Genomic DNA, 25,026 nt, shown 5'->3' with positions numbered 1-25,026 from the left:
GAGACAAGCAGAGGGACTTTCTCAAAAGTTTGCCATAATACTCGGCAGGTCTCTCGGACAAGAGAAGGGATCTAGGGCCGAACTAACTTGGAAGGGGATCAGGTAAGTCTGCTGTTTAATTGCCATGCTAAAGAGAGGAAGGAGCTTTGAGCTGGACAGTGCTAGGATGATCTCTCCGGGGAAGAGAAACCGGTTCAAATGCTTCTGTTGAATCTCTGCCCTGGACAAGACACAAAGAAGGGAGTTAGAGCCAGGCTGGCTGCTGGGATTGGCTGTGGCTGCTTCCAGGGACACTCTCTTTCCTGCAGCTTTGGAAGAGTCTCTTCTGGCTGTAACTAGAGCCCTGCAAATCTGCAGATCTCAGCGGGACGCTGTTTGCAGATTGGATGTGGATACAAATTGTGTATCCACACAGGACTCCAGTTGTAACCCCTGTGGCTGGCATCAAAAGTGAAAGAGAAGGCAGACGGGCTGCATACGTGAAAGCAGCCGGGAAGGCTGTCTGAGATTCCCACGATCCATTCTCTGGGGGTGGGCTCCTCTAAAATGCAGATTTCTGTGGCCCTTATCTGCATTGCTGACAGCAAGGATGACTCAGAAAAGGGGCGGCTAAGATGGGGGGAAGGGGACACACTGTGCCCTCAGAGGGGCAGCAGGGAGCAAAGCATTACTCAGTAGTGACAGTGTGGCCTGCTAGTGGCAGGCTTCCCTGGGGAATTCTCCCCAGTACACACTTGTCTGGGAGGAGGATGGGCAGGGTGGCGGCAAAGCAGGCCCTCAGGTAAAGGGCACCTGTAGTCTATTTGTTTTGATCATGGGGCCTTACTTAGTAATAACTTGGGCCAAATGCCCGCTGATGCCACGGTGAGTTTCACCTGGGTAAGGACTGACTTACAAAAATGAGTGGGGCAAATCAGAGCAGACCCTCAACTACTGTGAATCAGTGTTAACTCCACTGAAGCCAATGCTGATTGACACCAGCCGAGGATCTGGGCCCTGGAGACTTGTATTGCTTTGAACAAGTAAAGACAAAGTCACACAGCAAACAGGGAGCGCAGCTCCATGGAGAGAATGTCCAAGATGCCACAAACAGCAAACGTGTCTGTTTCGAGACTGTGTCACTAAGTACCTGCTCACCGCATGATGGTGTCAGCTATCTTGTACGGAGCGTTCCTGTGTTAGTTAATATCCTTCCTGCACATAGAGTATTGCCTAGAAGTAGTGCAAAACATGGCGAGCACTGATAGAAAAGAGTACATGAAGTCAAAGTAAAGTGCAGCTGTGTGAAGACGTATGGTAACTATAGTAAAGCACTCCGGTATAACAAGAATAGGCGAGGGAGGGAGAGAGATAAATTACACATGCTAGGCAAAAGTAACTCCAGATTCTGTCTGGAGGTGTCTATAAGGGATGGGCAAATCGGTCTGGGAAAACATAAATATCTAAAGCCCATTCACCCCCTTTCATCTTTAGGGCCTGATTTTTAGAACCAGGCTTGCAGAAGGTGTGTAGATATGCCATTGTGGTACCTGCACATGTAAAGTAGTGTGCCCAATCCTGGACCTTGTCCAATTCGGCAGCTGAGGTTCTGAAATATTTGGACATATCTTTGGCCCTTGCAGTTCCTGCCTTGATTGCGGCACAGGGCTTCCACTACCAGCCTCGGAAGGGTTGGATGGCTCAAACTAAATCTGCACAAGGAACTGACCACTGACATGCTTATCCCAAATGAACGCCAACTACAGACTTGGGGTGCAAGTCATCGCACAATCCCACGGCACCCTAAGCACTTAAGATGGCCTTCAGCAGAACATTGGGACACGCTAAGCCTCTGCACAGGACTGAATTTCAGCCCCCTGTGAGCTTCATCTTCATTAGTCAGTGAGGCAGAGACACTGGGAGGCTGTCCCACATGGCAAGGGTTGCACAGGGGACGGCTCTTGCACCAAAATGTAGGAAGGGACCGAGAGGAGATTTATATAATAGAAATCCTATCACTTCAAAACAAAAACATTAAAGAAAAATAAGCTTCCCTTCCCATACCAAAGGGGTGTGGATTCTCCATTGCTGGCCATTTTTAAATCAAGGTTGGATGTTTTTTTACAGAAATGCTCTAGGTCAAACAACAGTTATTTGGGGGAAGTCCTACGGCCTGTGTTATACAGGAGGTCACAGTAGACAATCCGGATGGTCCCTTCTGGTCTTGCAATCTAAATCCCCAGCATATGGTGTGCCATGTTACTGATGGACGAATCCTGTTCCTTTCAGATATGGAAGTGATGGAGAAGGTCCTGAACGTTGCCCACGTCATCTACACCCAGTATGAACAAGTGAAGTGTTGTAAGCACCAGTGCCACCGTCTCGTGGACCGCATTCACATCTTGCTGAAGCCTGTGGAGGTCCTCTGGGCACAGCCTCCAAAACAAATCTCCCTCCACGTAGAAGAGACGCTGCAGAAGCTGCTGGAGACCTTGGAGAAGGCCCAGGAGCTTGTGAAGAAGTACAGCCAGACGAACTGGCTGAAGAAGTTCCTGAAGGCCAGTGATGCTGTGGAGGAGTTTGCACGGGTGAACTCGTGCCTCGGGGATGCTGCCCAAGGGCTCTCGCTCCTGCTGCAGGCTGAACACAAACAGTTCTTCCTCAAGGCCTTTTGGCAAGACACCTGCAGACAGGAGGACAGCCAGGACACCGAGGCTGACAAAGTCCTCTGGGAGGAGCTGCTTGCCAGTGAATATGCATTTTTAAGTCTCTCACATACCTTAAAGCTAGGGAATTAGCTGGGAAGGGTGGAGCTCCCCAGACTACTACAAGGGTTGAATCCTCAAGCAGGAACAGGATAAGCCTACAAGGGACCCCCAATCAATGAAGTGCCATTTGTGTCATAATGGCAGGATGTTGGTGATGCAGGTCCACTGCATTCGCTGGGAGCCCTTTGAGAGCACAGGACCCTGATCTATTCATCCTTGTGCCAATGGTTGCAAAATCCTATGTCTAGTTCTGATGCCCATAGGTCAAGAAGGATGGTGATAAATTGGAGGGGGTCAGAGAAGAGCCATGAGAATGATTAAAAGATTAGAAAACATGCCGTATAGTGATAGACGCAGGGAGCTCTGTCTATGTACCTTATCAAAGAGAAGGTTGAGGGATGACTTTATTACCATCTGTAAGTACCTACATGGGGAACAAATATTTAATAACAGGCCCTTCATTTTAGCAGACAAAGGTCTAACATGATCCAATGGCTGGAAGAGGAAGCCAGACAAATTCAGATGGGAAATAAGGAGTAAATGTTTAATAGTGAGAGTAATTAACCATTGGAGCAATTTACCTGGGGTCCATCACAGACAATTTTTAAATCAAGATTGGATAGCTCTCTAAAAGATCTGCTGTAGGAATTATTTTGGGGAAATTCTCTGGCCTGCGTTCTACGGAAGGTCAGACTAGATCACAATGATCCATTCTGGCCATGGAATCTGTGAATCTAACAGAAATCTCAGGACTCTCGCTTGTTTGAAGTGACATTCTCCAGGTCCAGAAGGGGCAGGGGTTGGCCTGGGGTAGTGGGAAAGCTAGGCTGTGACCTTGCAACTGCAGATTCAGGTTTCCAAGTAGAGAAATAATGGCCTGCAAGAAGGAGGTGTTTGCCAGATGTGAACCAGCAGGGTGAGATTTTCACAAATATCTATATAACCTGGGAGGTCCAAGTCCAACTGGCTTTCAGGGGGCTCCTAAGTCACACAGATGCTATTCAAAATATCACTCTCACCCCTTCCAAAAGATAGTGGGGCTTGGCAGCATTCTGAGACCTGGCACAGCAATGGATGGGGCAATGGCTGCTGATAGCATGGATCTACTCTGAAAAGCAAGGATGTAAAAACCCTTTGTGCTCAGCAGATCTGCTTCCCAGGGGTGTCGGAGCCAGCGCTGATTACTGTGCTGACTCTGATACGATCTCCTGCTTTTTATGCCTGAGTTGGCCCTGCTGAGTCAACACAGCTATGGGAGAGGGAGCTGGAGCTGATTACTTCTTCTTCTGCATCAGTGCTTACTTACCATGGTGACAGGTGCCTGAGAAAACGCTATGACAGATATATCCACTGCATTATTTACTGTGCTCCAGTCAGTTACACTGGAAACAATTGGACTGGGACAAGTGTTGCTGAGGGCCTTCTTTGGCCTGAAGGACATTGCATCTCAGTGATGACATGGAAGAAGGAAAGATCCCAGCGTGACTCTCAGATCCAAGTTTGCAGGGAAAATGTTTTCTCCTTGTACTTTAAAGTCCACTGGCTCTGACATAAAACAAAGAGGGATTCTGGTGGGATTTCTCACAGAGTTACTTTTCAGAGCAGAACTGCACTCTAAACCACATGAAAAATTAACAGCTTGAAAGGCTGGTCCCACTAATTCCCTCTGCCATCCCATGCACCCCAGTCCCAGGGCACACCCACTCACTCCCCTGGTGCCGAGACCACCTGGAAAGGCCACATGCCATGCAACAAGCCCCAGTGGTGCTCAGCAAGCATCTGTCCCACACATTCCTCTAACAACCTTGACTTTCTGCTCCTTCCTTTCGCCCAGGAAGTAAAGAGACCAAAGATGCAGTGGATAATGTCCATGACAGTGTCAGCCACGTGGGAACAAAGGTGGACGATGCGATAAGCAAGGTGGAAGACGTTCGTCAAATGATGAAAGAGTGTAAGTTGCCATCATACCTCTCTCCCCTCTGGTATCACCTTTCCAGGGCCAGAGTGGGCTACGAACTGCTGACAGTGAAGGTCCATCCTCCAGGCTCAGGGCAAGCAAGTTCACTGGAGGGATTTGCAGCCCTGATGGATGATTAGGAATAGGTAGAGCACTTGGTACCTCCACAGGCTCCTCCCAATCTCAGCTCTGCTCCCCAGGCAGGATGGCTCCTTATTTGCCTTGTTGAGCCTGCAAAACCCCACATAACATCCACCCAGGGGTCCTCGTCCTCCCCACAGCAGAAGCCTTCCCCAGTGGGGTTATCTTGATGGGGAACGGGAATGGAGGAATCATTAAAGGCTAGAACTCACCATTGCAACAAAGCATCGCCCCCAACCCCCACTAGGAGGGCAGGGCAGAATCACCTTCAAGATTTTCAGTACTGCTCACGTGCTGGCCACCCTGAGTCATCAACGACATGACTTAAATCACAGAATCATAGAAGATGAGGGTTGAAAAGGAGCTCAGGAGGTATCTAGACCAACCCCCTGCTCAAAGCAGGACTAATCTCAGCTAAATCATCCCAGCCAGGGCTTTGTCAAGTCACAGCTTAAAAACATCTAAAGATGGAGATTCCACCACCTCCCTAGGTAACCCATCCCAGTGCTTCACCACTCTCCTAGTGAAAAACTTTTTCCTAATATCCAACGTAGACCTTCCCCCCCTGCAACTTGAGACCATTGCTCCTAGTTCTGTCATCTGCCACCACCGAGAACAGCCTAGCTCTATCCTCCCTGGAACCTCCTTTCAGGTAGTTAAAGACTGCTATCAAATCCCCCCTCATTCTTCTCTTTTGCAGACTAAACAAGCCTAATTCCCTCAGCCTCTTCTAATAAGTCTTGTGCTCCAGCCACCTAATCATTTTTGTTGCCCTCCGCTGGACTTTCTCCAACTTGTCAACATTCTTTATGTAGTGGGGGGACCAAAACTGGACACAATGCTCCAAATGTGGCCTCACCAATGCCGAATCTGTTCCTCTACGTCTTGTCAGTGCTAAGAGCCAGACACAGACTCAGCAGTTCCCACCTGGCAGGCCACAGCATCACCCCCAAGTTACTAGGCTAGTTCCTGAGACCCAGCTCCTGCAATATAGTTCTGATGCCTTCTTGATATTGGACCTGAGTGACTCATGGCAGGGAAGAAGGTGGGAATAGATGGCCTTTTAATGATAGCAGGAGTAATAGAAATGGGATGAAATTTAATAGTCCAAAGTCATGCCCTTAGGGACTAGCAACCACCATGTTTGCTATAAACTGGAGATGTATGAGTTGGAAGTGACAGAAGGAGACACAGGATGACTATAAGCTGCCAATGTGATGTGGCTGTGAAAAAGGCTGAGTCAATCCTAGGATGCATCAGGCAAGGTATTTCCTGTAGAGATAGGGAGGTGTTAGTACCATTATACAAGATGTTGGTAAGACTCCTCTGCAATCCTGTGTGCCGTTCTGGTCTCCTATGTTTAAGAAAGATGAATTCAAACTGGAACCGGTGCAGAGAAGGGCTACTAAGATGAGTAAAGGAATGGAAAATCTACCTTACTAGAGGAGACTCAAGGAGCTCAGCTTCTTTAGCCTAACAAAACAAAGGCAGAGAGGAGATATGATTGCTCTCCATAAATACTTCAGAGGCATAAGCACCAGAGAGAGAGAGGAGTTATTTAACACAAGGGCCAAGGTTGGCACGAGAACAAATGGCAATAAACTGGCCATGAACATGTTTAGACTTGAAATTAGGCAAGGTTTCTAACCATCAGAGGAGTGACGTTCTGGAGCAGCCTTTCAACAGGAGCAGGAGGGAGCGAATAACCTAGCTTGTTTCAAGACTGAGCTTGATAAATGTATGGAGGGGATGGTATGATGAGATTGCCTACAATGGCATATGGCCCATCTGTTAGCAAATATCTGCAATCGTAGAAGAGGGGACACCAGATGGAGAGGGCTCTGAATTACTACAGAGAATTTTTTCCCAGTTGTCTGGCTGGTGTGTCTCGCTGACATGTTCAGAGTCTAACTGATTGCCATAACTGGGGTTGGGAAGGATTTTTCCCCCATGTCAGATCGGCAGAGACCCTGGGGTGTTTTTACCATCTTCTGTAGCATGGGACATGGGTCACTTGCTGGTTTGAACTAGAGTAAATGGTGGATTCTCTGTAATTTGAAGTCTTTAAATCAAGATTTGAGGACTTCAGTAACTCAGCCAAAGGTTAGGGGCCTATTACAGGAGTGGGTGGGTGAGATTTTGTGGCCTGCAATGTGCAGGAGGTCAGACTAGATGATCATGATGGTCCCTCCTGGCCTTAAAGCCTGAGTCTATGAGATAAAGCCTGAAATCTCATTGCCTAGGCCCTGTTCTCCATTATGGCACAGTTGCAACAAGCCATAGGGAAACCAAACAGCTGTATGGGACTCATGGAGTTCCCTTCACCCCACATTTATCCAGAGGCAAAACATGATAGGCCATTGTGTCACCAAAGCAGGGATATATTTGGGAAGATGCTATTGAATCATTAAATCTGGATGTTATGGTGTTGAGCATGGTATAAAAACCTCCTTAGCTAGATGAGGTCAAGTGCCTCCTCCCATGCAACAAATTGTGAACTAAAAAAATTATTTCTCCTACAGGCTGGGAAGGCAGAGCGAGATTTGGTCTGCACTTAAAAGTTATATCGGCATAGCTACGTCAGTCAGGGACCCTGACCGACACAGCTATGCTGGCAAACACTCTGCCAGCAGATCAAGGGAAGTGATTATTTCCCTCTATTGGGCACTGGTGAGGTCACATTTGGAGTATTGTGTCCAGTTATGGGCCCCCTATACAGAAAGGATGTGGACAAGTTGGAGAGAGTCCAGCGGAGGGCAACAAAAATGATTAGGGGGCTGGAGCACAAAACTTATGAGAAGAGGCTAAGGGAACTAGGCTTGTTTAGTCTGCAAAAGAGAAGAATGGGGGGGGGGGGGGAGGGGATTTGATAGCAGCCTTCAACTTACCTGAAAGGACGTTCCAGGGAGGATGTAGCTAGGCTGTTCTCAGTGGTGGCAGATGAAAGAACTAGGAGCAATGGTCTCAAGCTGCAGTGGGGGAGGTGTAGGTTGGATATTAGGAAAAAGTTTTTCACCAGGAGAGTGGTGAAGCACTGGAATGCGTTACCTAGGGAGGTGGTGAATCTCCATCTTTAGAGGTTTTTAAGCTGCGGCTTGACAAAGCTCTGGCTGGGATGATTTAGCTGAGGTTAGTCCTGCTTTGAGCAGGGGGATGGACTAGATGACCTCCTGAGATCCCTTCCAACTCTAATCTTCTATAAATTCCCTGTCTAGACATAGCTGTGCCGATGGAAGCTGTCTACATAGTCAATGTCATTTGGGGAGGTGGTATTCCTACCCTAACAGAAAGCCTCCTCTGGTGTTACGCATTGCATCTGCACTAGGGCTCTATGCTGGCATGGGCCAGAGGAAGAGATTGTGATTGCCTTCTCTAGAAGATGTCCAGATAGTCCCGTGAAAGGGCCATTGAGGTAAGGATAGAATGATATAATCTAAATCTGATTTAAAGTCCTGTCTCTAAGGCCTTTCCTGGAGTTCTCACTCAGTTCTGCTGGAAGTGTTTGTGGACAGATCACATCAGCAACCCCCCGAAGCCATTCTCCCTCCAAGAAAGGAAAACTCTGTATAAGAAATGTTCTGTCTCTAAGACACCTGCTGCCACAAGTTTCTTACCAAGAGCATCATCTAATACTCCTTCTCTTTGTTTGCCTTTGTCCCAGTGAAGGACGCAGTCATGAAAAAGGACAACGCGGTTCCAAGAGAGGAAATCATTGAGATCAAGAAGGAGGATCTTACTAAGATCCCATGGACCTTCCTGATGGAATCCAAAAGCCACACGCTCTACAAAGGAGAATACCTCAAGTGCCCTGTTGCCATCAAAGTCTTCAAAAACCCAGTGATCACCTCCACTGAGTGAGTTATTCAGCAAAGGTCCCAAGAAGAATGTAACTGCTGAAGGGGGGACTGTGTCATCCTCTCACTCAAAGGCCTTGACCCTGAAGAAAGCAGGCACTTCAGTTGGGAGACAACCTGGCCACTGGCCGAGTAGCTTTGATTTTTCCCTGTTAAAGTTGATAGCGAAACTCTGCTGCTCTCTGTGTGGGCCTGCCTGGAGTTATGCAGCTCTACACATACCCCACAGCCCTTTGTAGAGCAGGGAGGGAGGAGTAAGAACCACAAAGATTAGGGAAGCCAAAAGCAGCGATCTAACTATAATAATTCAAACGCTGGCTTGGCCATTAGAACCTGTTCTAGGCATGTTGGGAAGGATCCTCGAGTTGTCCCCTAGTCTTCTGGAAAATGCCATGGGATCTGACTCCCAAAAGTGCAGCTCCTGTAGACGGGCACAAGGGACTTCACTGGATCGATGCCCAATTTGTGTTTAAGCGTTGGATGCAGAAGGCCTACATTGACAGGCTGTGGGAGAATTTAAGCCCATTACTCCTTTTAACTTAGTTTTCCTTCCCCAAAGATCAGGCCCAAGGTACACACCCGCTGAGACATCCCAGCTTTCCCTCTGCTGGTGCCATTGCTGCTGTTCATCTTCAGACATGGTGTCTTCCTATGGTGGGGGCCGGGGGAGAGAGTTGTTTGCTTCCTTCCTCCCAATATTCAGAGGTTCTCTGCCATTTTCAAGAGAACCCTGGTGGGTGATGGGTACTGAAAAGAAAACGCTGGAGGAATGTACATGCAAGCACGGACACCAGGCTCCGGTGCTGGTGAGGGATTGCCTCCCCATCGCTGGCAAGGTGCATGCTGGGAAGTCTCTTAGAGCTCTTTCACAGACAGTGGGGCAAGTCTGATCTTTCCTTTCTCTCCATGGTGTTTCAGGAATGGGGAGGAAGCCTGGCATGGGGCTGGAGGCCATGTCACCAAAATTAGCCCTATCATCAGACTGCATTGGGAGTGGGGGTTGTCCCTGCCCCGCTAGCTCCCATATTCCTGTTTGAGCCAGAGGCCTGACTGCTCTGCTGCCTTTTGCAGGAAGGTGAGGGACATTTTCAGGAAGGAGACTGAAACCATGAAAAAGTTTGAGTCTCCAAACATCCTTCGTATGTATGGGATCTGCATCGACGAGAGTGGTAAGCGGCCCTGGGGTGGTGGGATCTCAATCGCTGGCTCTCCCCAGCAGGCCCCCACTTCCCTTCTTTGCATCCATCTCCCAGCACAGCGTTTGTCATCTTGGCTGTGGCACAGGTGGATTTATGAGGCCCCATGGGTCATACCGAACACAGTCCGGAGGGGTGTGATGAGATGTGGCCAAGGCCAGAGAACAGGGATGGAAGGCCTATGATATCATACCACAGCTAGGACGGCCAAGAAAATACCTGAAGGAATAGGGCCCCGGCCCTGCCCCGACCACCTCTCTCCTCAGGAATTCATGACTCCAATAGTAAATATCCAGCAAAGGGAGACACCTTGGAGTGAGATGTGTCTGCTTTTCATCTCCCTGAGTGACAAGAGGCCAGCCTGTGGAAAGTCTCAGGCTCCACAAGAAGGAAGGTGCAGAGAGCTGTCTCCTGCACGAACAATGTGAAGTTATTTTAAATAATTACACTTTAGACTGAGTTCAGGAATGACCTTTGATGATTTTAACTTTTCCCACTAGGTAGGTTACTTTGTCTGCCTTGAAGTTGTGAGACAAGCATTGAACTGGTTTATCTCTTATGAATGTACTAAAAGATTAAGCCAGTAGATGGTGAACAAATATCAGTTTAAGACATATGTCACTGGTTAATTTAGCTTGTAACTGTTTTAGTCTAATTTACAATGGTCAAATTAAGGTTGTAATTGAAATTACGCACTAGGTCAATTTATCTGGCTCGCCAATTGCTACAGTTAGAAATGAAATCGTATTGAACAAGCTAAGGAAAACAATTCCCTTAAGATTTTAGAGGAAAGTTAAGGCATTTAGCTAAGAGCCTGCTAAAAGCAGAGCCTGTGATTTGCCTTTTAAGGAATTATGGCTCTTAAAACAATTTACTTCCCTCTCAGGCTGCTTTCCTTTCTCCCATTACCTTCTCTCTTCTCAGAAGTGACATCAAAGCAAAAGGGGCAGGGAGGAGGCAGAGTGATAGTTTCACTCTTACTCCTCCGCACCAGCCCAGGAAGCTGCCTCGTCATGGAAGGGATCGTGTTCTGTTCCCTCCCAAGGGGTGGAACGATGGGTATCCTTTCCCAGCCTGTAGGGAAGCTCAGGAAGCATTGCTTCCCTGAACACAACGCCTCCTTGTGCCCCCACTGGGCAGTGCAGCTCCAGGCCACCCCTGCTCCCTGCCGTAAGGCACAGTGTAGCCCTGGGCCAATGTGGATAATAGGTCAATTAAAGGGACAGCTCAGCCTGTATGGACTGTGCTGTGTGAATGGAGGTGGCAGAATCGGGCCCTTGGTAAGTTGTGGAGGGGGAATTAAATGGCTGCAGTTCATAAGTGATTAAAAAGGTGTTTCCTGTTTTTTGCACTCACGCTCAGGTCCATCAAGAGGCGCTGGTACATCATGTTCACTGCCGCTCCCGTTTCACTTTATTTACACACACGTAACAAATGTTCGAGGGACCCACCCCCCAAGCTCGGGTCTCGATACAATTGTGCCCCCCGTGTCTCCCTCCTGTCAGCTCCACCTGTGCAATCAATCATTTTGGGAGGCTTTTTAGCGATAGCAACATTAACTCCCTTTATTGGCTGCCTGGGGCATTTCTGATTGCTTGTCACGGGGCCATGCATAAACCTTAAGAAAATTTCTTCCCACTTACATCTGAGCAACTCAAGGGAAGTCACTGGGGTTGCATGGGTGCAGGAGTCAGGCCTGGCCTACTGGGAGTAGGTGATGGGATGGATTGCTCGGTGATTGCCTGTTCTGTTCATTCCCTCTGAAGTGCCTGGCATTGGCCACTGCTGGAAGACAGGATGCTGGGCTAGATGGACCATTGGTCTTACCCAGTTTGGCTGGTCTCATTGCGCACTACACAGGCATGTCCAAGGGCCATGAGAACTGTCGCTCTTGAATTTCCCAACAATGCTTGATTTGAACTGTGCAGAGTTAAAGTTGCGTTAACCCAGGATCCCGCATTTCTAATGGATAATGACATAAACAAGTGAGTTGTCTCGGCCAAGATTACCATTCACTGGGCTTCTGTTCTGACCAGATTCGAGCCCTCGTTTCTCCATTGTCATGGAGTACTGTGAAAAGGGGACCCTGCGGGACGTGCTGACGAGGAAACCTCAGCTCCCCTGGGAGACTCGCATTCGGATGGCGCTGGATGCGGCCAGAGGCCTATACAGGTATGTCATGGGGCCAATGGAATCAGATGTTCCTGGGAGTGCCTGTTAGTTAATTAGAATTGAAGCAGCTGAATTAGGAGGAGGCTGCTGTGACAGTATGAAGAGGAAGCTGCCCTAGGGAAAGGGAGCTTTCTCTAGGGAAGCTGTGGATTGCTCCAGCAGCCACAGAGGAAGAAAAAAAGATATCTGTGGGGGAACAAGCCCTGAAAGCAGGCTAGGGTTGGCAGTGAGTGCCCTAGAGTGCAGTCAGAGTCCCTGGGGGAAGGAAGAGAGATGGGCGGCAGGCTCCTGTCCTAGGCTCCAGAAATGGGGTTGCTGTATGCCTCTAGCACAGAGGCCTACCATCTGCGCCTGGCTCTGGGAAGGCCGAAGGGTACGCTGTGGAAAGAAAAAGAACCCCTAGAGTGAAGCTAGTCACTGGGAAGTTAGCAAGCTCTGAGGAAGAGTAGCTAAATCAGAGAGTAAACCCCAGCATAGGCAGGCTGAGAGCAGCAGAGTCTGAGATACAAGAGGGGCAGCTGGCGAGTGACTGGTCAAGAGAGGCAAGAGACTCTGGTAAGGAAGAAACCAAGCTTTGGATTATTCTCTGATGTTGGTTCAGTGGTTGTGGATGAATGAAGTCTCTCCCTAAGTCTCTTCCTGAATAAGGGAGAGGCAAAGACTGAGTCAAGATTTATTTATACAACAAAAAGGGGAAACTGAGTCGCAGTGTGGCGTCTGGGTCTAGGACAAAATACCAAGCATGACTGAAGACAAATGAATTCGTTTTCTGATGTCCCAATACGTGCCTGGATTGGTCTTGTCTATAGGAGAGCAAGGGTGGATGGGTCGTGGGTAATGTGGTTAAAGTCATCCTGACCATCTACAAAGCCCAGGACATTGAAATAGGTAGTTGGTAAAGTGATGGGAGGCTGGGTTTAGATGAGGAAGCACCCAGGCTCTGAGATGCCCTTGGCTTGCGAATCTGGCCTGAAGCCTGGTAGGAAAAACCTTTCTCCTGAGATACCTGATGCTGCTTCTTCCAGAAGTACCTTATAAAGCATCACTAGCTCATGAGGTATACTGCCCAATGACAGTCTGGTGGTTACGGCCCACTGATCCTAGGCTGCTCTCATTTTTGTGGGCATCTGTGTGCCTACCTCCTCGGACAATGGCATTTACTGGCTTGCCACTTTACAGGCCAATGGCTGTCTTGTAGCTATTGGAAAGGTCTGATTTGTGGCTCTTGTCCCAGAACAACTGGGCACACCAGGCCAGCTTCTGAATGCTCAGTAGGTGCCCAAAGGTCCATTCTTGTGGCTGTTCCAGGCAGGAGCAGAGGGTGGAAAGGTGGCAACGTGCACATCGCTAATGCTTTCTGCTTTTGGTTCTGGCTTGCTGCAGGTTGCACCAGACGGGGAAGAAGTCTAAATTGCATGGGTGCATCAACAGTACCAAGTTCCTGGTTGCTAAAGGTTACTGTGTGAAGGTAAGAGCTGGCTTGTGACATGGTCTTTTAAGAGGTTTGAAAGCTTTTGTGGCAATCTATTCCCATGGCCTCCAGAATAGCAACCCAAGCATCTATTGTGTCAGTGCTAATATACTGGGCAGCTGGGACACCTGAATTATATGGCAAGAACCTTGCCCTTACGCAGACTACCCCCCTCAAACCCTCTGCCTCCCCCCACCCCCCGCCAGCTCTCCTCCCAGGACAGTACAAGCAGCACCAGACCCTTTGTTTATTTATTTAGATGTTAATTTCAAGCTGTTTTGCACAGTCCCCAAATCTTCAATGCACAGCAGGTTTTTATATCGAAAAGGCACTGCTGCATTGCAGACACTCTGATGAGGAATTCCCTCTCAATTTTAACGGGAATATTGGATGCACATCATTTATGAAAAGCAGGCTACAGTGTGATCAGGAGCCCATTGTGCTAGGTGCTGTACAAACACAGAGCGAAAGGATGGTCCTGGGCCCCAAGCTTATTTAGCTATTTAAATATGGATGTAGCTGCCTAGCTTGAGGTCCCCAGGTTTGCAAATGTGGGGCTCAGTGAAAATGCTTCCATCAGCCCTTCATGCAGCTGATTAAAGACAAGCTACCACAAACGAGCTGAGGAGAAGATATGGCATAAGGAAGAGGAGAAGCAGAAGAGAGGAAGGGCAGACATAGGTGGTGCGTGAGTCTTCCGTTGGGGGAGGCTCATGTGCAAGTGTCGGAAGCTCCAGAGAAGTGTGTGTGGGAGGGGCACCAGTGCCCGGACCATGGCCCTGCCCCTCCTCCACCTCTTCCCCCTCCCCCCCGAGGCCCTGCCCTCACTCTGCCTCTTCCCACTCCTCCCCCAAGGAAGTCCCCTCACCCACTGCTTGCGCCTCTCTGTCTCTTTCCAGGACGGGGGGACCATGGCGCCATCACTTTTTCCTGTCTTAGGCAAGCAACGGGGAGGAGAGGAGCAAGCGGCAGGCGGGGGGGGGGGGGGAAGCCTCGGGGGAAGAGGCAGGGCAGGAGTGGAGCCACAGTCTAGTGGGGGCTCCCCGCCACTTCTATGGAGCTTTGCTTCTGGCTCTCCAAAGGTGGCGGTGGGCCGGTGTGCCTCCAGAGGGGTGACCCACGCTGCTTCCATGGCATGTCCCCCACTGCGTGGCCTCCCCTAGCCTCTTCCACGTGCCGCCCATGGTGACCACCTCAGGGTACCTCTTCAGTGCAAAAAAACTCCACGACAGTGAATGTCTGGCCCCAGGTGCACAGACGTGGGCTCACACTTGGGCACTCCCAGTAGCCATGCAGTCATTCTGGATTCAGCTGAGGCTCAGCCCCTGAAGCCTGGGAGCGGGAGGGGCTTCAGAGTCTGCACACCAGCATGAGCTGGTCTGGTCATGGGGCTATTTTTATCGCTGGAGCGTGAGCCCGAATTTGTAGAGCTGACTCAAGACTCGCTGCCGTGGGACAGTTTTTCAGTGTAAACGTGTCCTAAGGGCCCCATCCCTGGGAACCAACCAGGGGTTTCTAAACCTCCTAGACAAACCTGCTATAAGGTGGGTGCCCAGCTGGTTGGAAAACGGTACTCTGATAACTCTTCTCCCTGGTTCACAGTCAAGCTGGAAGGGCATATTGAGGAGTGTCCTGCAGGGATCTCTCCTGGGTCTGGTTCTATTCTGTATCTTCAGAAACAATTTGGATAATGGCATAGAGAGTACACTTACAAAGTTTGCAGCTGATACCATGCTGGGAGGGATTGCAAGTGAGCTGGAAGACAGGATTTTGACATACTGGAGAAACGGTCTGAGGTAAATAGGATGAAATACAATAAGGACAAATGCAAAGCACTCCACTTAGGAAGGAATAATCAGTTGCACTAATAGGAAGTGGGAAATGACTGCCTCGGAAGGCGTGCAGGAGAAGGGGAACTGGAGGTAATAGTAAATCACAGACTAAATATGAGTCAATGATATGATGCAGTTGCAAAAAAACCCCCAAAAAACAAATATCATTCTGGGATGTGTTAGTAGAAGTGTTGTGAGCAAGACACGAAGTCATTCTTCCACTGTACTCCAGTGGAGACCTTATCTGCATTGGGTATTGTGTCCAGTTGTGGGCATCCCACTTAAAGAAAGATGTGGAGACTGTCCAGAGGTCAGCAACAAAAAAGGTCTAGAAAACATGACCTATGAGGAAAGTTAAGATTCTGTCACAGGTATTTTTAGTAAAAGTCAGGGACAGGTCATGGGCAATAAACAGAAATTCACAGAAGCCACGACCTGTCCCTGACTAAAAATACCTGGGGCGGGGACACAAACAGTGCACTGCCATGGCTTGCAGCTGCTCCAGCCTGTGTCAGGGACTGATGCTGGTTCTCCAACCCCAGTGACTGCTCCAGCCCTGCCCCAGAAGAAGTCATGAAGGTTCCAGAAAGTCACAGAACCCACAACTTCTTTGACCAAATCGTATCCTTATTTATGAAGAAAGATTTGGAAAAAGCTTGGTTTGTTTAGTCTGAAGAAGAGAGGACTGAAGAGGGACACAAAAGTCTTCAAGTATGCAAAGGGTTGTTATAAAGAGGAGGATGATAAATTGTTTCCTTTAATAACTGAGGACAGGAGAGGAAGTAATGAGCTTAAATTGCAGCAAGGGAGATTTAGGATATACGTTAGGAAAAATTTCCTGTCAGTGTAGTTAAGCACTGGAACAAATTACCTAAGGAGGTCGTGGAATCTCTGTTGTAACAGGTTGGACAAAACCTGTCGGGGATGCTCTAGATAGTCCTACCTCAGTGCAGGGGACTGGACAAGATCAGTAATTTTCAGACTTTTTAGGCTATGTGCCTATTTCCAAATAATTCAGTCCACCGCACACCCCATCTGAGATAGGGTCAGATAGCTATGATTAGATTGCCAAGTCTTTCTAAATAAAATGCATTGTCTGCCATTACAGGATTTTTCTCACATACCCTCCAACGAGAGTACGTGTAACCCAGTTTGAAAACCACTGGACTAGATGATCTGTCAAGGTTGCTTCCTGTTCTATATTTCTATGAAGTATCTGCATCCTTGAGGATCTCTGCTTCTCCCCCCTTCTTAATCATACCCATACTATGGCCATCATATCTCCATGCAAGGATTAGATGAGACTGCTTCTTTTCATCAGTTACCCAGAGGGGATCACAGTGGTCCCCAGGAAACACTCCCTCACCACGTCACCAACTCTGTGGGTTCTCCAGGGCTCATGCACCCATGGGAAAAAAAATAGGAGGTGCTCAGTGTAGTAAGAAGTGAGAGCTTAAGGCCTGTAAAACAGGCTAAGGCCTAAATGGAAAAAGCCGAGCAACGAAGGCGCCCAGGCCAGGTTTATTGCGTGCGGCACAATGAGAAATGACTTACAAATTAACCAGGCCTGTTGTACCAAACATAATGCCTGGTGGCTCTGTGAATGTTATGCCACAATTGACACCAATAACACCAAAAAAGGTTGGGCCCAATTGGTACAAAAGGAATTGGTTAATGCACTCTACATGGGTACTCATGCCCTGGAAGGGAGACAGGATTCTGTGTACCAATAACCAGCACTATCCAAATTGGAACTCATGCTTTTTGGTCCACCAGCAGTGTGAACACTCTTACTGAAATTGTTCCTCCCCCTGGACATATCCAAAGCTTATTAATTGAAATGTTCCCTCCAATAGAACATTTGAAATTAGATATACATGATTTAGTGGCAAGAAGTAAGGAATCTCTAATACCAATAGCCAATCTCATTCAACAACAGATGGATGAGATAGATAGTGTACAGAGTGCATTACAGACACCTTGGTGGGCAATCCCAGAAGACATTACCCTACACCCAATAGTCCAAACACTCAGTGTATTATTGATGGTAATACAGGGACTAACAGTCATTGCTTTGGTGGGCATGTGCTGCTATATGCGACACCAAACAAGAAGAGCCATCCTCCAAAATCATGTGGAAAGAGGTATGGAACTCGCTATCAATACTGCCATAACAACATTGCCATATCAAATGCAATAAGGTTCATAATCATATATTATCACATATATCATATAGTTCATATATTCATTGTCATAGCAATATTATCATATCAAATGCCATAAGGTTCATAATCATATATTATCATATGGTTATAGTAATTAATATATCTATTAGAGGTATATTTTAACACAAAGTATCAGCACTACAACAGCATGAACTACTGAACCCCACTAAATGGTCTTGGACCTAACATTCCCAGGCCCAACATAAGGGACCAAAAACAATTGGGAATAAAATCTGTCCATCAGTCGTACGAGGGAATGTGCAGACTAAGGGACAGATGGGGCATGAATGTATGGATCGCAACAAAGGAGGTGACCACATAACAGTGTTTAGCCCACTGGGTTACCTTTAAGTCCATGCATTATGCTTTTCCTAATGTAGTAAGAAGTGAGAGCTTAAGGCCTGTAAAACAAGCTAAGGCCTAAATGGAAAAAGCCGAGTGAACAGAAGTATAAGGGGTCACTCAAGTTAACTGAGACTGGTATAGGAAAGTGCTGATTCTGCAAGGTTGTAAGACTGCCAAAATATTACTAAAATATGTAGTAGGTATAAGAGGTACCAAGATACTAACTCTCTGAAATGACACTTTTATGGGTAGAAATGATACATGGAGTGGCAGTGCCCAAATCAGCCAATCAACGGAAAAAGGTGGTATTAGACTACGTCAGGAGGGTGGCAACTGCCTACATAAAAGGAGGCAGACCGAAAGTGTATGTAACAGTGTATAAAAGAGGGTGTCAGAGGGAATACCGGCGTCCGGTCTAGGGGATAACGGAAAGTCCCGCCGTTGGGCCGAGACCATTGTAACGCCGCCAATATGAAACTGACCCAGAGATACTCTGTAAGTCATTTCTCATTGTGCCGCACGCAATAAACCTGGCCTGGGCGCCTTCGTTGCTCAGCTAATCTGTGGTCGTGTCGACTCATTCGATCGTGAGTGACGTCTCAGTTTCCTGGCCAGAGCTGGGACAGCATCTACACAGGGACACATGCATGCAGCCTACACTGATAAACATCGGTGACCAACACACCGAGTACCACATTCAGCACCCACTAGGGCCGGCTGCCATGAATCAGCAGGTCAGGACACTGCTGCAAATCAGCTGTTTGGGGCACCGCCAGCCACCACCAAACAACTGATTCTTGTGCCACTGAACAGCTGATTCCCAGGGTTGCACACACTGCCAAACAGCTGATTTGGTGCTGTGCAAATCAGCTGATCAGCAGCCAGCTCTCACTGTGGCCCCGCCCCCACACTCTGCCTTTTCCTGCTCCAGCCCTGCCTCTTCCTCCAAGCTTTCCTCCCTCCGGCATCCACTGGCAAGACCCAGAGTCAGCGCCTAATCAGCTCATTAACCTTGAGCTAAAGTCCAGTTATCAAATCATCTCTGCATGGCCCTGATAGCATGGAATTCACACTGTGCCTCCCTGTGTCTTTCTCTCCTTTCCTCGATCAGCTGTCAGGATTTGAATTGAGTAAAACTGAATCATCCATTAAGAGGAACTTCGAGAAGAAATCAACAATGGTCCCTGCTTCGGCTTATCTCTCTCCACAAGGCCTAGCCTCCCTGAGCCACAAGTATGATGTGCCCAGTGAAATATATAGGTATGTCTCCCTGGGGATGCGGGACTATAATACATGAGGGATGGATGCTCTGCTGCAGACAGTTTCCTACAGAAGCCAGATTTAGAGAGGCTTCTGTAAGTGATTTGCCTGACATAAGAGAAGGGGACTGGGAGCCAGGAGTCTTGAGTTCTATTCCCGACCCTACTTAGCTACCCCACAGGGAGGGCATAGCTTGATTAATGTTTGTATGGTGTGTGAATGGAAGCTGCTACAAAATTACAAATTAATACCATGTAGGAAATGGTAGAGCTTTTGATATTTCACTTGCCAAACTCTCCTCTCCGAAGGATTGGGCACCCAGGTAAGGAGAAGTCATTATTAAGGCTGATGGATTTTCTGGAATGGTCACAAGAGCCTGCATGCTGGTGCTGGCATGGAAGATGAGTCCAGTGTGGGAAAGCAGCTGAAGAACTGGCCTTGCATGCTCCTTCCTAGCCCAGGAGGGAGGAGTGCTTTGAGATCATGTGCTCGTTAGAAGAGCGTTGGGTGGCTGAGGGTGCATTTCACCCTCCTCGGCTCCCCAGAAGTTCATTCAGCAAACGGCACAGCTGATGAGCATGGGAGGAGGAAAGTTGAGGAAGCTTTGTGAATGCTCAACAGGCCTGTTTGTGTCCTTTCAGCTTTGGAATTGTCCTGTGGGAGATCGCGACTGGCAAAATCCCATTCGAAGGTGGGCAAAAAGGTCTTGTTCTCTGTTGTACTTAAAGCACCCAGGAAATGCCCAGGGGGCCAGTTCAGATGGGTTCTGCTGAAGCAGGATGGTATTTGGGATCAAATGTACCTCTTGGTAAATGTTCCCTATGGCTATCTACTGCTCAGGAGCTTCAGATCCAAAGGGGCTATGAAACAACTGAAAGATTGTCCAACATGCCTTGGACCACGCAGCGGAATAGCTTTAAATCTGGAATCTTTCCTGGGATTTAGGCTCCAACACAGCAAAACGCTTGCACATGGTTAATTGTAACCACATAAGTAATCCCATCTGTATTCAACAAAGCACTCAGACATGTGCTTCGCTACTATGGAAGTTAAAAGGAGTCCCTCAAGGATACAGAATGAGAATTTCAATCCTGGCTCTTCCCTGCTGTGGGTTTGGAAGGCTGCATGGAGCTCTATTGAAATGCTTGAATTAGGTTCCCTCCTCGGTACCTTCTTGTGGAATCGGGAACAAGCCTGGTGCCTCCTAACATCCCAATTTCTGTGTGTTGTGTTAGGCTGCACTTCCCAACAGATCTATCAGAAAGTTTATGAGCAACGTTACCAGGCTCCTGTTGAGGAAGAGTGCCCCTCTGACCTCCGGGAGGTCATCAATCTGTGCCGGGCCTTTGAGCCTTCTCAGCGCCCTTCTGCTGAAGGTAGGATGGAGTGCCATGTTTGGTTCCCTTTACTCTACAGCAATACTAGCTACCAGGGGAAAGGTAGGAGGGAGGGGCTTCCTAATGGCATTGAGCTGCCAACGGTCATCCTTGGGCTTGAATAAATCCTAGCATCCTTTCCACCACCACTGAAACATGCCATTTACCTTCAGTACAGAGGCACTGTGCAGATAACGTTCTCCCTTCCCCTTCTGTCCTTGCCAACCTGTGTTGCTTGATCATTCAGTAATATTGCTCTCCTGTCTTCTCCTTGCCACCCAGGCTGTTTTTCCCTTCTGCTGGGCACGACTGAGTTTGCAATATCTCCATTGCAACCCTGAGAGAAAAGGACTCGTTGATTGTTATCTACTCCGCTTGTTTGTGACTATATCAATAGCACCAGGGTTCAAGACTCAGATGCAGGGAAGGTCTTTGCCTGGGGCTAGACCCCAAAAGGAATGAATTTTTATTCCTGGGTTCTAACAATGGGTAGGGCCATAAATGAAAGGAAGTGAATAGATTTTTAAGGCCAGAAAGGACCATTGTGATTGTGACAGTGTGATGCTTCCTCAGGCTGTCCAGAACTGGTAAGTCAACCAGTGGCGTACCGAGGAGGTGCGTGGGGAGGAGGGCCATGCCCCCAGGTACTGGCCTGTGGGGGGGGCACTGGACAGGCCTTCCTCAGAAGAGCTGCCCCCTGTCACAGGCAGCCAGGGTATACTCCCCACCCCTCTGCCCCTGCACTGGGTGCAAGGAGGGAGCCGCAGGGACCAGAGCCCATCATGCCCCTCCCACCCCACCACCTGGCAGCTGCCACCACCCCCACGGGGGAGGAGAGTGGGAAATGGGCCTGCAGACACCCCCTCCCCCCCGCGGAGTGCTGTTCATGCTATTGCTGCTGGCGACCGGGTGGTGGTGGGGAGGGAGAGAGCGAGGGACAGGTCCAAAGACCACCCCCCCACAGGGCACTGCTGCCGATGGAGGGGGAGGGGGGCACCAATGTAAGTATGGCACCCAGGCGCTGGAGACCCACCGTACGCCACCGAAGTCAGCTCCCTATCCCTCTGCCTAAGTGAGAGAGATTTGCTGATGCTAAGCTGTGTGTCAGCCCCCTGCCACTGCAATCTGTTAGCCGGCCCAACAGACTCTTCAGGAGTCTGCCAAAACCCGTTTGGAGAGCATTGCCCTGCAGTCCTCGGCCCCTGCCCTGACACTGGACATTCACAAACCTCCAGCAAACATCTAGGTGGGTCACGCTGGACTTCACTTGCTCAAAGGCTTAACATGAGTGTGGTAGCACAGTTACACCCATCCACCCATTAAATCCTCTCATTCGCATAATCACTTCCATTCTTACCGGTTTAACACATACTGTTTGGTTCTGAGCACAACAGCAGCAAAACTACCCTGCTCTGATGAGAGTAGCTCCTTGCTGCTGTGGAATCTGGGGCTTTGCCTTTGACTCTGAGCAATAAACTGCAGTCTCAGGAGCTGTTCTGCCTCTGGGAATGCTGTTTCCTGCTGTTACTTTTAACACATACACAAAATTAAATGACTGATCCCTCTTATACTTGACAGCAGCAGCACAAAAGGGAGTGGGGACCCTGCTGTTGCCCATGAAGGCTTGGATGATGGGGAGTTTGTCCCCTCTTCCACTCAGTATATCTAGGCAGGAGGCAACTTTCCTTAAATCACTCCCCTCCCACCATATGGCGCATACACTCTAGTGAGTCCAATAGTCTTTTGTAAGGTAAGACTGAGACCTTGAGGTCTGCCAGCAGCATCCACCATGCTCTCCAGAGGCACAAAGACTTTCAGTAGCATAACCCACCAGGGAATTTCCCGTGCTGAGAACTAGAACTACATCACATTTCTCAGCCCCTTTTGGCATCAGTGAAATTACACCAAGGATGCATTTAGCCATATGTGCTTATTATACTAACTACATTACCCACCCTCTCTTCTTGATATCTCTGTCATGCTGACTTACATTAAAAGAAAATCTTTCCATAGCCTCTCCCAGTCCTTTCTCCATGTGGGTCTGTCTCTGCTGCACCTGCTTGTTCCTCTCTCTCTGCTCCTGCGCAGTGTAACACTGTCCGTGACCATTTTCTCCAGTAACTGGAGGCCCTTGGACAATTGCTGTTGCCAAGAGGGTTCTGCTGAGCCTGTAATGAAATGATTCCGTGTGCTATTTATGCTATTACTGAGTAAGTATCAAGCACCTTGCCAGGAAAAAAAAAATCCATAATGAGAATTCTAATCTGAAAACAATTCTGTCTTTTGCAGAGATTGTGGACTCGCTGATAGCCATGTATGACAAGATAATAAAGCAAGATAGCTGCAAGACACAAACTCCAAGAAACCCTTGAAAAAAATAGCCAAGCGTTTTTAGGAGCAAGCACGGGATGCTCCATCCCCCTCTACCATGGCTCTGTAGCATGAAGTTTGTTGTACTTTTGCAGATACATAAAGACTATGCTTTTTTTCAAAGCATTTTCGAAGTCCTTTAACTTCGAGGGTGCTGTGATACTGGCTGGATTAGGAGGGCCCTTGAGGTGTATTCAGGATCTGTTTACTCCCTTCTACACCAATCTTGTGTTGGGAGTGTCACGCTGGCTAGATTGCGGGGGGGAGGGGGGAACATTTATTATGATGTTTAACATCAATATGTCAAAATCATAGTAATTCATGTGAGATATGCCATGTCAGGTACTGTTAGAAGGGCTATAATGTGCTAAGTAAGATGATGATGTTTATGTTCATGTGTTATATGTGTAATGGAAGTTATGGATATGTCTGATATATCTGTATTTCAAATTGTGCTGTGTCTGGGCAACATCCCAGACAGGATGGCTGCAGCACTAGCCTGCTTAATGGCCCATTAAGAAATTCACAGGTACAAGGGGCCCAGGGGGAGAAGCCAGGGATATACCTGATGAGTGTAGACTGTGAAATTTCAGCTAAGATGGGCTTACTTATAAAATTAAACTACCAAATTAATAAGTGCATATTGCAGAGTATGTGAAATGGTGACTGGAGTCCATTTTGAAAAGGGGTGATTGTTTCTCATTGCAACACACCCATGCTGTCTTTCTATTCTCAAAGTATGTCTGGTATTTCATTAAGATAACTGTTTATTAATTGCCTCTCTGTCTGGACCATTTTTCCTAATGAATTTATCCTCTGGGAGTAACTCATCTATGCAGTAAATAGAAATGTGTTAAATGCAGGGCGTGCTAGACTTCCACGACTCCAGACCTCTCAAAATACCTTATGATCAAAGCTAATGGCTGTATGCCACCCCAGGTATTGCTCAATTTAATCACAACAACCCCAATACCCCTTTGTTTGAAGGGTGGAACACTGAAACTAAAGAACAAATCTAGGTGGCTAGCACCCTTTTCACTAATTAAAGCACATGGGTCTCTCCCTCTTGTATTGTTTTCTGGAATTCCTGTGTTTACTCATGTAAATTACCAAAATGCTTTGAAAAACATTGGATTTAAGAATATAAAAGAGAAGCAATGGAAATAAGCAAGCAGGCAAGCTTCAAGAGAAGAAGAACCACTCTTGACAAGAAACTGAGAAGAACTACCATCTTGCCCAGCTGCCTTCTGAGACCACGGATCCAGGCTCTCGGGGGAAGCTGCTAAGAAACCATCACCGCCTCTTGCCTGCATTGGTGAGGATAATTGCTTTTGCAGCTAAAATATACTGGACTTTTGGTTTGGGGGCTCATTTTATATGTTTATAAGTATAGTAATTAAAGCCTTTCTGTCATTATTGAACGAGAGTTGTGTCAATTCCTGAGCACACTAAGAGCAGATCCCAGTCTGTGAGTTAACAAATTGGAGGCACCGCTGGGAGAGTGTGCGAATTGATGACAGAAACACTTGGGAAAAAGTTGTTGCTGTTTGTTGTTGTGAGCCAGTATCTGAGCAGGTGTGGGGTAGCTCCCCACACTCAGATACAGTCCGAGTATTTAGACCTGAGGGGAAAGGTTCGCAACCTACACTCAGGGGCCCTACCTAGCCTCTGCAGGGGGTGAAGGATAGGTGTAACCAGGGAAGTTTACTAACGAGGCTGATACATTTGCTTAACAATGTCAGCACAGGTCGATTCATTCATGGGAACTATGATGAAGCAATTTGTACAGAAAGAAAATTTGGATAAAGGTCCTTGGGGAACTGACCAATTTGCTGGCCCCATGGCATGGAAAGATCTGTGTTCGCAATGAGAAGTCCTTGCCACGGCAATTAAGCCAAAGTTTGGCAAAAAGGACAAGAAAAAGGCTTTGATACAGGGAATGTTCCAAGTGTGTCAGGCATTGCATAAAGAAGTTGTTCGGTTGCAGACTGAGATTGAAAACTGTGAATTAGAGGTTGTGGTTGTGAAAAAAGAGGCAGAAAATTGGAAAACTAATGCTCAAATGCTTACTGCCGAGAAC

The 25,026-nt window shown here is 47.9% G+C and overlaps 1 protein-coding gene across 1 annotated transcript; it reads left to right on the top strand.

The window, feature by feature from the left end:
- MLKL (mixed lineage kinase domain like pseudokinase) lies at positions 1–24,022 on the top strand. The gene is made up of 11 exons (XM_067530142.1): positions 1–102; positions 2,269–2,727; positions 4,582–4,698; positions 8,507–8,699; positions 9,771–9,868; positions 11,932–12,067; positions 13,451–13,535; positions 19,052–19,200; positions 19,842–19,891; positions 20,436–20,576; positions 22,866–24,022. Exons 2-11 carry the CDS (start codon positions 2,271–2,273, stop codon positions 22,946–22,948), a joined length of 1,509 nt encoding a protein of 502 aa, XP_067386243.1. The 5' UTR covers positions 1–102; positions 2,269–2,270; the 3' UTR covers positions 22,949–24,022.
- The last annotated feature ends 1,004 nt before the right edge of the window (positions 24,023–25,026 follow it).

Source organism: Emydura macquarii, unplaced genomic scaffold (assembly GCF_026122565.2).
Source record: "Emydura macquarii macquarii isolate MOO-44397 ecotype Brisbane River unplaced genomic scaffold, CSIRO-AGI_Emac_v2 contig_3042, whole genome shotgun sequence".
In the NCBI taxonomy this organism is placed as follows: domain Eukaryota; kingdom Metazoa; phylum Chordata; order Testudines; family Chelidae; genus Emydura; species Emydura macquarii.
The sequence above is the reverse complement of the archived record's forward strand: the minus strand, read 5'-3'. Positions and strand labels throughout refer to the sequence as shown.

What these genes read in the sequence shown, in the direction of transcription:
- MLKL (XM_067530142.1), top strand. Translation starts at nt 2,271, where the DNA reads ATGGAAGTGATGGAGAAGGTCCTGAACGTTGCCCACGTCATCTACACC. An exon ending in CCAGTGATCACCTCCACTGA is followed by an intron (nt 8,700 to 9,770) that starts GTGAGTTATTCA and finishes TGCCTTTTGCAG; the next exon opens with GAAGGTGAGGGACATTTTCA. An exon ending in TCAGCGCCCTTCTGCTGAAG is followed by an intron (nt 20,577 to 22,865) that starts GTAGGATGGAGT and finishes TGTCTTTTGCAG; the next exon opens with AGATTGTGGACTCGCTGATA.